This window comes from Suncus etruscus, chromosome 5 (genome assembly GCF_024139225.1).
Source record: "Suncus etruscus isolate mSunEtr1 chromosome 5, mSunEtr1.pri.cur, whole genome shotgun sequence".
NCBI classification, from domain to species: domain Eukaryota; kingdom Metazoa; phylum Chordata; class Mammalia; order Eulipotyphla; family Soricidae; genus Suncus; species Suncus etruscus.
In genome coordinates, this window is record NC_064852.1 from 92,103,391 (window position 1) to 92,117,362 (window position 13,972).

Consider the following 13,972-nt stretch of genomic DNA (forward strand, 5'->3'; position numbering starts at 1 on the left):
GAGGCTCCCTGCCCCACTTAGGGTGCAAATGCTTCAGGGGTGGGAGAGGTGCAAGCCCTGCTCCCAGCTCACTTTCCTCTTGAGGAGGAGTGTAAATTCCCCCTCTTAGGGTAGTTTGTCATTTGGGAGTGAAGAAAGGCAGTTGTTCATGGAGCTTTCCATCCCACATGCACCCACTTAGAGCCCCTAAGCCCTGTGATGAGCAGGTGGTTTTTCCCCATTTCCACTTCCCCACACAGTCCTTGGAGCACTGATCTAGGGTTGTTGTGTGTCTTGTCCCCCTATCCACACATACACTCGTACCACTTTAACCTTACATAAAATTTACCCATTTGCTGTTGCACCAGCAGATATATGGTCTCTTGTTAATTGACAAGATAACTCTTGACAATTTTCTCATTTCTGAAGTTTTAACAGAAAAAAAAAATGAAGAAATTAAGTATAATGGGTGAACTTTCCTAAAGGGGGTAGCAAACATAGATTGTTTTTATTTTTGTTTGATACAAAATTAAATAATAATCAAAAGTAGGGAAGAGAGGGCCCAGAGAGATAGCATAGTGCTAGGGTGTCTGCTTTGCACGCAGCCGACCCAGGACAGACAGTGGTTCGAATCCCAGCATCCATATGGTCCCAGAGCCAGCCAGGAGCGATTTCTGAGCACAGAGTCAGGAGTAACCCCTGCTCATCGTGGGTGTGACCCCAAAACAAAACAAAAAGTAGGGAAGAAAATGGGAAGAAGTGATCAACTATTGTGTCTGTCTCTCTCACTATTGTGCCTGTCTCTTGAAAGACACTGTATTGTATTTCACATAAAAGGTATCTTTTGGCTGGAAGGATAGAACAACAGGTATAGGCTCTTGCCTTATATGCAATGGACCTGGTTCAGTCCTGAGCACCCCATATGGTTCCTTGAGCATTACCAGGTATGATCTTTGTGATCCTGAGCACAAATCCAGGAGTGAGCTTTGAGCATAGCTGCATTTGGTCTTAAAAAAATGCAATACAAGAAAATGTTGCTTGAATCCAGATGTGCCCAAACTGTGTAGTTGACCACCTTGTCAGTAAAATAAAATCAGTCAGCACGCTTTTGAAAATCTACCTTCTTTAAGGGAACAAATAAGAAATACATCCCAGTATTTCACCTGAGATTGCTACCATCCTCAATCATTCTAGTGCTCCAGACTCCAGACTTGCCCCATCGGTCAAGGTATATAGCACCCTTTTGGGAAACCTTATTCTAATAAGTCACTCATGATTTGCTTCCCCCCCCCCAGCACAATTTAGGTAGCTTCTATAATTGCTCTGTCTTAAAAATAAAACTGCAGAGACAGCCCAGCAGGTAAGATGCTTGCCTAGCATGTGGCTGCCCAGATTTGATCTCCAACATCCCATATGGTTCCCTGAGACCACCAGGAGTGATTCCTGAGTGCAGAGCCACTAAGCACTGCTGTGCATGGCCCCAAAACAAAAAACAACAACTGAAGACTGGAAGTATAATACAGCAGGTAGGGCACTTGTCTTGCACTTAGCCAGCCTGACTTTGATCCCCATACCCCACGTGCCCCCAAGCACTGCTGGAATTATTCCTGAGAGCAGAGCCAGGAGTTACCTTTGAGCATCACCAGGTGTCAGGTGTGGCCCAAAATCCAAATCAAACAAACAAACAAATAAACAAAAAAATCAGTATTGAGTTAATGAAGTATAACCGCATTTTTTTTCTTTCATAGGGATTTATTTCCTTTGGAATCTTTGGATTGGACAAACATTTAATTATTCTGCCATTTAAAAGAAGGTAAGTTTAATTTTGAAATATGTAAAGGTGGCAGTCGTGCCATTCTATTAAGATACTGATAGTTTCAAGCCTTTAGTAACTGCTAGGTCGTGGAAAAGTTAAAATAAGCACCACAGAAAGGTGGTGTTCATTCGTGTGTTTGTTGTTAATAATTGCAGAGAAAATATGAGAAGAATCTACTAAGCCAACACTGTCATTTGCATCTTAACAAGGATTAATACCAATGGATACAGACTTCTTTCTGTTCCATTAGCTACATAAAGTAAAATGAAACTTGAAAATGTATTTTGAAATGGAGATAATAGGTTATGAACCCCAAAGGTCTATATTTTTCCTCCTTTGACAAAAGAAATTTTTTAAACTGAGGTTTTTTTTTGTTCTGTTTGTTTTTTTAGTATTTTTTAAATTGAATCACCATGAGATTGTTACAAAGTTGACGATGGTTTGATCCTAGTCATATAATGTTTCTACACCCATCCCTTATCAGTGTCACTTTGCCACTACCAGTGTCTCCAGTTTCCTTCCTACCCCCAACCCAAGCCTGCCTTTATAGCAGACACTTTTCCTCTCTCAAGTTTATTCTTTTTCAAATTTTCTGTGCTCTAAATTTGGGGAGTTCATATTAGCTTGGTGCAAAGATTCTGAATTCAGATCAGATATTTTTTATTTACAAAATCTAGTGAGGTAGGAGTGAAGACACCAACTCCCTGGGATGTAGAAACATTGGTTGTGGGGGAGCGAATCCTCCCACTTCATCCTTTGCTTTCTAAATCAGAATCAGCAGAAACTAGATACACTAATGGAATTTATTCTACCAACTAAATTAGAAACCAGTAATTGGAAACTATTCTTTCTTACTTCTTTGTATCATTATTAAGATATCCTTTCCTGAGTGAGGGAGAGAGGGACTAGGAAATTGTTGGACTCGATCTTAATAGTGATCAGTTTGAAGGATCAGTAGATGTATTGTTTGTGCTGACAGACACAGAATTGTTCTCTGCTCTCCACATCTATGTTTGTCACTCTGGTACAGAAATTGGAAAATGATTCAGTTCTTGATCTTTGTAGTATTTTTGCATTTTGGGTATTAAGAGAATGTTGTGTTTGCATTTTTTTAAAGCATTGAATGTAGAATAAGGAACTTTTTCTTTTTGTAGAAACTGAAATGGGTCAAACATGTTTGAGGGGGGTTATAAAATATTCAAGTCTCCCAGTCTTCCTGCTCACCCGCCTCTCCCAGGCAATTCTGTATGGGGAAGTCAAATGAAAGCAAAAGCTGTTTCTGCTTCAGAGACTAATGCTGTGTGGGTGTCCTAGATGACAGCCCTGGTAAATGACAGCTTTTGAGCAGCTTGGCTGCTGGTGGGATAGGAAGGGTTAGCTCAGTGCTTTTCTCTCCTTTTAAACATGGCCTCCTTACATTTTGGTGTTCAGACTTGAATTCCTATGGAACAATAAAGACACAGCAGCAAGCAGGGATTCTCCTGTTCCTGAGGAGATAAAAATGACCTGTCAACAGTTTATACATTATCACCGGGACCTCTGTATCCGAAATATTGTCAAAGAAAGAAGGTAAGTGTTGATTTTAACTCATGATAGATTTATATTTGATCTGTGAATCATAGTGGAGATGATTAACTTTGGTTGTAGCAGGCTACATAAAGTAGTCATGACCAATTGCTTGATCATTAGTTTCAGTAACATACATTAAAAATTAAGCTTAACTCTAAGTCAGCTGTTTTCTATTTGTTATGACTGATTTTTTTCTTTTAAAATGTCATATAGCTTGAGATTTCTATATAACATATGGAAAGTAGGATAGATAGTCTAGATATTAGATGCTTGCCTTGCATACAGCTGACCCTGGTTCAAATCCCCAATACTACATTTGGTCCCACCATGGTGCAGTCCTCACCAGAAACAGTTTCTGAGCACCACTTAAGGGTGCTTCCCCTCAAAAAATAAAATAAAATATGAAGACTTGTAAGGAGTCAAATACAATTTACTTAATGTGAAACCTTAGCATCTCACAAAACTTTAAGATATGTTGGATATAGAACTGCTTTTATATTCTCCATTTCCTAGTGGTGTGTTTATTATCAGTGACATTGTCAGGAAAAAAGAATTGTACTTTCTGCTGCTTAATTGCCTAATTCTGTTACTTATTTCTCACAAATCCCAATCTTCAGTCTATGACATCATGTTCACTTTGCTTATCACCATGGTCTAGTGTTTGCAGCAGGAAATTAATAAGCAAATGTTATAATGTCAGAAATTTTATTGTTGTAGAAAAGCATAGTGCGTAGAGAACCCAATATTTTATGTCTGTATCTGAAAATTTGAAAACATAAAAATTATCATTCAGGATGATTTATTTACATATATTTTGCCACTGTATTTCTTTCTTCTTGGGGAGAGAGAGAGGTTTGGTTATACACAGAGTTGTTCAGAGGCTACTCCTGGTTCTGTACTCAGGGATTACTCCTGGTTGTGTTTGTGGGACCATGATCATGGGTCAAACCGTGTCCTTCATGCCCTGTCCATTAAGCTATTTCCCTGGCTGCATGTATTTCATCATAACCAGAAAGTTATCTGATAAATCTGTTAGAAAAGGAACTTACTGCTACTTATGGCATTTGGATGAATTTCTTTCTTTGAAATATCTGATCCAGTAGGCAGAAAACTAGTAGAAGGATTAAGGGGCTTGCCTTGCATATGATGGAGCAAGTTCCAGCTCATTGCATGGTGCTTTGAACACCACTGGGAGTGATGCCTGAGCACAGAGTTGGGAGCAGCCTGCAGAGAACCACCAGGTTTGGTCCAAACCCCTACTTCTCAGTTGTATTTCAGTTCTCAGGCTACTTGAGTTAATTAACAAAATCTCTGTAAAAGGCTTAGACTTATATCGACAAGTGGCAAACTCTGAAGAAAACGTAACTTTCCTACTTTAGGATCCAAACACAATTATTTCAAATTTCCATCTATAGTTTCATGTGTGTGTGTGTGTGTGTGTGTGTGTGTGTGTGTGTGTGTGTGTGTGTGTGTGTTCTACATTTTGCTGCTGAGCTACATCTAGGCTAGTGTCAACAATTTTAAACTGTTTCTTTTTCTTTTGGTTTTTGTACCCTACTCAATGGTGCTCAGGTGCTCCTAGCTATGCATTCAGGAATCATTTAGGGATCATTCCTGGCTGGCTCAGCAGGCCATATATGATCCTGGGGTTCAAACCCAGGATAGCTGAGTGCAAGGCAAGTTACCCTATACACTGTGTTATCATGCCAGCCCCCAAATATTTTTTTAATTAAAAAGGGCACTTTAGGGCTGGAGCAATAGCACAGTGGTAGGGTGTTTGCCTTGCACGCGGCTGACGCAGGATGGACCTTGGTTCGATCCTCAGTGTACCATATGGTCCCCAAGTCAGGAGCGATTTCTGAGCACATACCCAGGAGTAACCCCTGAGCATCACCGGGGGTGGCCCAACCCCCCCCCCCAAATGGGGAACTTTATGTTAGCTCTATGCAGCCCCCCACGTTGCTGATGATCAGGAAGCAGAGCTCTTGCTATCTGCAGAGCTGCTAGGATACCCCCACCCCATATGGCTGCCCAACCAGGGCCCAGGATCATGCACAAATTCATAGAGGAATATTCTCTTACCTCTACCCAGCCACAGGAACAATGTTGTCAGCTGCCTCATTCCTCATTGGGAACCATTCATATTTAGTGTTTGAGAGAGCTAGTGTGGGATATAAAATAAAAATCAATGTGTGAGGAGGCCAGAGCAATAGTACAGTGGGTAGGGCATATGCCTTGCAGAAGGCCGACCTGGATTCAATCCCCAACATTTCATATAGTCCACTGAGGCCGACAAGAGTAATTCTTGAATGCAAAACCAGGAGTAACCCCAGAGCATTACTGGGTGTGGCACAAAAAGAAAGAAAAAAAATCAACGTGTAAGAAAGCTCAGATGTAAGTTTTTAACTTTCAGACTTGTTGAAAGCAGTGTTTGTAGTTGCAAAGCATGCATGAAGATAGATATTTTATTTAAGTGTAATGCTGTGAATATAAAATAGTATAATTTTATTCACTTGAGAAAAACTTTGTGTCTGAACCTCTTTTCTAACTTTTAATGAGACTCAATGCATATTCATTTATGGTGCTTTTTTTTAATTTCTTGTCACCTAGTTTTCATTTCATCTTCATTTTCAGACAGTTTCCTATTGTCAAGCACTTTAGGATTTACAGCTTGACTGATGCTTGTGGACAGATTAATGTTTGCATATTTGTATGAAAATGTACTGAACTCATTTAATTGGGTGTTTCCTGCATTTCTTTATCCCATATTTATCTGTTCATACCTAAGGGGTTCAGCATTTACATAAAGAAGACAAATTTTAAATAATCAAGTAGATTCATCATCAAAGAACATTAAAATTAAAAACATTAAGATTTTGTAGCAAGGCAGATTTTGTTTATCCTTTCCTTGCTTTCAAATGCAGCAAAGTTCTGATAAATAGATCAGTGAGATTGTCTTGGCCACTGAAGATGGGGAAGAAAAAGCTTCCTCAGAGCATCATGAGATGCTGAAAATAGAAAGTTCTATTTGAGTTTAGTAAAAATTGTCACTTCTTAGGAGTTTGTGAAACGTATTATTTAATTATTCTTGAGACAGTTTATTATTATGACTAAAAATATAACATAATAATCGGCTGTCTCCAGAGGAGGTCGCATCATAAAAGACCATGATATTCTAACAAGAATTTTTCTGTGTTGATGGATTTACCTTATGTAAATTGTCTATTATTATTATTATTATTATTTATTATTATTATTATTTTAAGGGAGTCTGTTACCACAAGCATTATTGATGTTTCTGATGTTTCTCCACTGGGTCTTTCCCAGATCTAGTCACCCTTTGTGCTCAAAATAGCTCCATTCCTTCTATACTTTTAACTGCCATGCTGTCTTTCCCTGTCTCCTATTCTCCTTTACTTATCCTCTGTCATGCAGTGCTGGTCCCCGATTTTCAGAACATGTGGGTGAATCATTCCTTTGACACACAGGTGTAGTGCAAAGACTTCTGCAGGCACCTTCTGTGGCTGTGACTTGGTGAACTGGCTAATTGAAGTGGGACTTGCGGCTGACCGTGGCGAAGCAGTGATTTACGGAGATAGACTGGTGCAAGGCGGAGTCATCCAGCATATCACCAATGAGTATGAATTCCGGGATGAGTACTTGTTTTACCGATTTCTTCAAAAGAGCCCAGAACCGAGTCCTCCAGCCACTCTAGCAAGCACTCCACAACAGGAGAGATACAAAGTAATTGAACAATCTTCCCCATCTCCCAAGGCCTAAATGGTGAAGGCATGAACTGCACCAGGAGTTGATCTAGCCCAGATCTTGATCTGCTAGCCATTGGTCCTGGGTAAATCACTCTGTATCTGAGCCTCAGTTGTCTCATCTTTAACATTGAACAGGTTGTGCTCCCCATAACATCCCCATAACATCATGTTAATTTTGATCTGTATTGAAACTGGGCTGGAGTGATAAGATAATACAGCAGGTAGGGTGTTTGCCTTGCATATGGCCAACCCAGGTTCAATCCCTGGCATCTCGTATGATCCCCTAAGCATGGTTACGAGGATGTTCTGCACACCGCTGGATGTGATCCCAAAATCAAGGCATGAAAAAAAAAAGAAAGGTACACAGAAAACAACAACTGATAGGGGCAGGTGGTGGGGAATAAAAATTTTAAATTTGAATAATGAATGTGATATTATCTTAAGTTACTATGAACTAATTATGTCAATATTTCAAAACATGGCTTCCTGGAACTGTTTGTTCTAATTTCAAAACTAATATCCCATTTACCCTTCAAGAAATATTTAAATGTCTTATGGAGCTAAATTTGGTAGATGTACTTCCAAAATAAGGAACTAGACCTTACAAGTAAGACTAATTGCACTTATTGAAAGTACTTCCTAACTAAAGAATTTTAGTAATTCCAATAAGAGGCCTTAACATTCTATTTTTTTCCATTTCCTTGACCAACAGTACTACTTAAAAATTAAAACTTTTTTTTTTTTTTTGGTTTTTGGGCCACATCCGGTGGTGCTCAGGGGTTACTCCTGGCTGTTTGCTCAAAAATAGCTCCTGGCAGGCACAGGGACCATATGGGACACCGGGATTCTAACCAACCACCTTAGGTCCTGGATTGGCTGCTTGCAAGGCAAACACCGCTGTGCTATCTCTCCCGGCCCAAATTAAAACTATTTTTTAAAGGTTCACCTTTGCTTTCCAAAGCATTAATTTGTGTGCTATTAGGAAGTTATTAGAACAAAATACTACTGTTTCCAAATCCATCAACAGAGGTTTAGTCAACCTTTAACTTTTTTTTTTTTTTTTTTTGGTGAAGCAAGTTAATTTTTATTAGAATGTATTTAGAGGAGCCAGAGTCATAGTGCAGCAGATAGGGCATTTGCATTGCACGTGGCTGACCAAGGTTTGGTCTCTTGAGCCAGCCAGGAGTGATTTTTGAGCACAGAACCAGAAGTAGCCCCTGAGTGCTGCCAGGTGTGACCCAAAAACCAAAATAAAAACTTATTTAGAAAGAGAGAAGTACATGTTAGAGAGAGGACAGGCTTCTCCAGAGTGGAAATAAAATAAGCAAGTAAAGATGCGTAGAGACGAGCAAGTTAGAAATGTGTTTAAGGGAGAACATAAGCTTGAAGAGCAAGCATCAAACTTCAACTCTTATGTATAAATAATTTGAGCATATCTTTGAATTTTACCAAAAAAATTATTGCCATGAGTCATCAGTTCAGTGTTTGCCTAAAGAAAGCATCACAGTGCAGAAGGATCAACAATTTTATTCCCGAAAGAACTAAGTAATGCAAGTTTAGCTTTCAAATTTCTAAGCCTCACATCCATTTTTAATTGAGCCTTTTAAAAAATGTCTATGGACATTTATCTAACTTTGAAAATTACTAAGTATTCCCTGCCAATAAATTTTAGTAAATTAAAGAAATCTCTATGACTTTTGAACCTCTATTTAGGTATCTGTGCTGGTTTAACTTATTTAAAACATGTTTAAAATATTTATTTATCTCTTACTTTTAGTGTCTCATAATGTGATCGCCGTAAAGAAAAATACTTTATAGGGTTAAATCATTGCCCCTTTAATGCATACAGAAAAAATATGTAATTTTTTAAAAAACCTGCATGAAAGCTTAGTGAGCCTATCAAGTTAATTACACTTTAGTGTGTAGTATTTACCTATAGACTTTTCAGTTCTGATTAGAGAATGGGAATGTTTTTCAGCAGAACTGTCTTGCTGAGAACCTTTTTTTCTTGATATGACATTTTAACTCTGCTCAGAAGTCAATAGAAAGCCTTGTTGTTGTACCAAGAGTCTTTCATTGTAACAGCAACAGAGATTCATTTACTTGCATGCAGGCAGCTCAAACCCATAAGATTTATTTGTTCTGTTGATAAACAAGTCACACCTCACATGCTCCACTGGGGCATGAGAGGAATCTGCAGTTGCAGTACTGGTTTCCTTAGGGAACCCTGAAAGGATCCCGTGGATCAGAATCAGCTGCAGCTTCAGAGAATGAATGATTTTAGAAGATGTTTTTAGAATTAAGAATATGTGAGTTTTATTACAAGAAAATATTTGTAACTTTTACTCCTCACTGACAAGTTTCTCAATAAAATATCTATTTTAACTTGTTCTGTTGATGTTATTTTTTTGAGTAATCTCTAGTACAGATGTCATCAGGTGACTTTTCCTATAGCTTTTATCTTCCTCCATTCCTCCTCCCCCTCTATCTTCCTTCCCTCCTTTCCTTCATTTTGCTGCTGCTGCTATTAGTCTCTGAGGGCCATGCATACACTTGGTAGTGGTGATGCGCATGGGGCCTCAGTGCTCAGGAACCTGAAATTCCATGCTCACACAGGAGGCATGTTTGTTGCACATGCACAGATTTGGTTGTAGTGTCCACTGTGATCGAACACTTTAGTTGTGGGACTGGCACATACCTCGCACACTGGAGCTTGCATACTGTTGCAGAGATGGGGTTCCCGATATCGAGCCACTATGGTGACCACTATGGTTCACATTTGTAAGGTACATACTTACCGTTCCAGGGATCTCTATAAACTGTCCAGTTTTCCTTAAAGGGTCTCCTGAAATTGTTCTGTTCCTCGAGAGCCAATGGGGGCTGTAAACAGGGCCTTGCCCAATTATGCACTCTGTAAACACTTTGTTAATGAGACAACATAACAGTACAGTTCTTTTTATGTGCTTTGGTTTGGTTTGGGGGCCACACCTGGAAGTACTCAGAGCTTACTCCAACCTCTGTGTTCAGGAATCATTCTTGGTAATGCTCAGGGAACCATACTGGATGATGAGGATTGAACCAGGGTTGGCCAGGTACTCTGCCCACCATATTATTCCTCCCACTCGCTCTCATGTGTTTCTTTTTTTTTTTTTTTCTTTTAATCTTCAGTTCACCGTTTATTCTGAGTTACTGGATCACTAGTATATCTGATTCCATGTTTTTACATGTATTGTATTTTTTTAACATTTTTTTTTATTTAAACACCTTGATTACATACATGATTGTGTTTGGGTTTCAGTCATGTAAAGAACACCACCCATCACCAGTGCAACATTCCCATCACCAATGTCCCAAGTCTCCCTCCTCCCCACCCACACTCATGTGTTTCTTAATTTTTAATAATCAAGGTCATAGCTGGGGAAGATGAGCTGAAATAATCTTGACTAAATACAGATGTTTAATAAACCTCCCTTCAGCATGGTTATGCATTCTTTCCTTTGTTCTTTGGGAAAATGTTCCATCGCCTATTGATGCTTAAGTGTGAAGTAAGATGTGCCTGAGTTTTTACAAATAGCAATTAACAATCAGCAAGTATTCATATTATTTTAAAGCCTTAAACTTGGGCTGAAGCAATAGTGCAGCAGATAGGGCATTTGCCTTGCAAGCGGCTGACCCAGATTCAATTTTTGGCTCCTCTTTTGGTCCTGTTAGCTTGCCAGGAGTCACTCCTGAGTGCAGAGCCAGAAGTTAACCCTGCACACAGCCAGTTATTGCCCACAAACAAACAAACAAACAAAAGGCCTTAAAAATTTCCTCCTTTCAAAAAAAAATTTCCCCTTTCCCTTTGTTGTTACTGTCCTTACAATAATCTAGAGTTGAACACAATCAGGGGTCCTCAAACTTTTTAAACAGGGGGCCAATTCACTGTCCCTCAGACCATTGGAGGGTCTAACAATAGTAAAAGCAAAACTTATGAACGAATTCTTATGCATACTGCATATATCTTATTTTGCAATGAAGAAACAAAACAGATACAAATACAATATGTGGCCCGCGGGCCATAGTTTGAGGACCACTGCTAGACTCTACTATTCACACACTTAGTTGTGATAATCACCAAGCATTTCACACTCGTGTTTGCGCATATGCTTGCTGGGGTCTGCACAGTTGTGCAGATATCTGGCTTCAGTACACTGGAAACCACATGTTATTATGACACCAAGGACTCCAGACTGCTGAGCCATTGGTACCAGAGTCATGCTGAGGCCTGTTGGTAAGTACTAGGAATCAAACTTGCATCCTCATGCTTGCACAATAGGCACTCTGCCTCTGAGCTGCTCACAGGCCCAGGGGTCAGTAGGTTTCCACAAACAAGTGAGAAATTATTATTTTATGTTTGCTATGAAGAGACTATAATTCTTGCTACTTTAAAGCTCATATATAAAATAATATTAAGGTATTTTAGACATTACATTTAAAACTACATATTAAACTACTTTGGATGTAGATAAATGATGAGTGATGGATGAAAAATATTGGATCAGTTGTCACCTTTCTTTAGGAAAAGATGTAATATTTCTTGAATTTTTATGATAAAAGCCTAAAACAGTTATGGGGCTAGATTGATAGTGCAGCTGTCAATACCAAGGGTATTGGCCTTGTACATGGCTGTTCCCAGGTTGATTCCATGCATCCCTGAGAACCGCCAAGAGTAATTCCTTAGTGCAGAGCCAAGAGTAACCACTAAGCACCATCAGGTGTGACCCAAAAACAAACAAACAAACAAAAAAACGCCCAAAACATTCACTCACCTGAGGCTGGGTTAGAGAGCTGGGCCACATGATGCCTCTGCAGGAGGTCCAGCTTCACCCCTGGCTGTGTAGAATGTAGCTCAAATACCAAAAACATTTAGAAAGAAAAAGAAAGAAAAAAGAAAAGAGTCCTTCTGTAGAACTTGTTTTGGGCAAATGTTACAAATAGGAAGTAAATTTCTAAAATCTTGAATGCATAATTATTTCTAGGACAAAATTCTTGTTGAAAATAAATACAAATTGGTTTCATAATGATCCAAACTAGCTTTCTCTGAAATATTCTGTTTATTAAGTCATTTCCTAGTTTATATACATAATAGTAAATAATAAATATTTTGTTTTATTTTTTAATTACTTTATTTAAACACTGTGGTTTATCATAACACAGTTGGGTCTGGTTATTTTTTCACAATTGATAAGTTGTTCATTATTGAGTTTTTCATACAATGTACAATACTCTTCACCAGAGAGTATAACACTCTCTCACTTCTCTCTCTTTCCTTTTAGGCTAATATTGTTGCAATATTGCTGCTGAAGGGGTATCATGCCTATCAGTTTATCTCCTTTCAGCACCCAATTCTTGTCCAGAGTAATCATTTCCAGCTATCATTGTCTATAGTGATCCTTTTTTTGCCCTAACTGCACTCCCCCAATATTTGCAAACCACATCTTTTAAAGGTTGACCAAAAAAATTTAATTTCATCTACTTTATATTTTGTAGTACTCTTAAGATATACATGAAATTTCAAAAAAAAATGTTGTTTTAAAAGCATAAACTACAAAATAATAATTACCCAAATAAGTATCAAAACCTAAATAGCATATTGGATTTATAGACTAAAAATATCTCCCAAATTATTTCATAAGTTAATCCACATATCCTTACAATAACCCTTCCCTTTAGCTGGGAATTTATTTCCATTTTGAGTAAAACAAGTTGACCTCAGACATGTATCTATGAAGTGGTACAGATAAACTACCTAGCTAAAAGCCTGAAGACCACAGATGTGTAAATCCTTTCCATCAGAACACAAAAATTCATGTAACAAATATCTGTTGGAGGTCTATAGCTTGTGACAGATCCAGTGTTGAACACTGATCCTATCTTCAGAACGGTGTTCTGTGAGTAAGATATGAGAAAAATTGCTACACTATGATCAGAAATCACTTGGGCTCAAAGTGTAACAAGAAACTTAACCTTGCATGTAGGGAAATGTAAGAAAAAATCAAGTTTCTGCAAAACTCTAAAAGATGGAAAGAACTACTAAGGTCCAGTGAGTAGTACAAGCAGAGGGCACCACTATGATGAAGACACTGGGCTCATTCATAGAATTCAAAACTAATAGGAGTTGAAACTTCATAGAAGATACTGAAAGACAGTGGTGAGTAGTAGTATGATATAGGCAGATTACCACGATTTTGTTGGTAATTAAAAAGAATTCGGAATTTATCCTAAGAGTAAGGAGTTTTGGGGCTGGAGAGAGTAGTGTGTTTGCCTTGTAATGCAGAAGGTCGATGGTTCGAATCCCGGCATCCCATATGGTCCTCCGAGCCTGCCAGGAGCAATTTCTGAGCTTAGAGCCAGGAGAAACCCCTGAGCACTGCTGGATGTGACCCAAAAACCAAGGAAAAAAAAGATATTTAGATTCAATAAAGACAAATAACTTGATTTTAAAAATAAGGAACAACTCTGAACTGGGTAATCACCAGAACTCACCTTACCAGAGGTGATCTAGATGACAAACATGAAAAGATGCTCTACCTCATGTAGCCAGGTAAATGCAAATTTAAGAAAAAAAATGCCCGGGCCCGGAGAGATAGCACAGTGGCATTTGCCTTGCAAGCAGCTGATCCAGGACCAAAGGTGGTTGGTTCGAATCCCGGTGTCCCATATGGTCCCCTGTGCCTGCCAGGAGCTATTTCTGAACAGACAGCCAGGAGGAACCCCTGAGCACCGCCGGGTGTGACCCAAAAACAAAAACAAAACAAAACAAAAAGCCATTGCACACCTACTAGAATAATCAAAATTT

At 38.8% G+C, this 13,972-nt stretch overlaps 1 protein-coding gene across 4 annotated transcripts in view; it reads left to right on the forward strand.

The window, feature by feature from the left end:
• Nucleotides 1-7,470, forward strand: part of GPR155 (G protein-coupled receptor 155) — a 52,650-nt gene extending 45,180 nt beyond the window's left edge. For 3 of the 4 annotated variants that reach the window (XM_049773397.1, XM_049773396.1, XM_049773398.1), the window contains 3 exons: nucleotides 1,728-1,792; nucleotides 3,227-3,364; nucleotides 6,853-7,470. In XM_049773397.1, coding sequence (XP_049629354.1) covers nucleotides 1,728-1,792; nucleotides 3,227-3,364; nucleotides 6,853-7,144 — 495 coding nt within the window. In that variant the 3' untranslated portion in view covers nucleotides 7,145-7,470. Of the gene's footprint in view, nucleotides 1-1,727; nucleotides 1,793-3,226; nucleotides 3,365-6,799 lie in introns of all 4 variants that reach the window. The other variant, XM_049773399.1, reaches the window with a different exon arrangement.
• The last annotated feature ends 6,502 nt before the right edge of the window (nucleotides 7,471-13,972 follow it).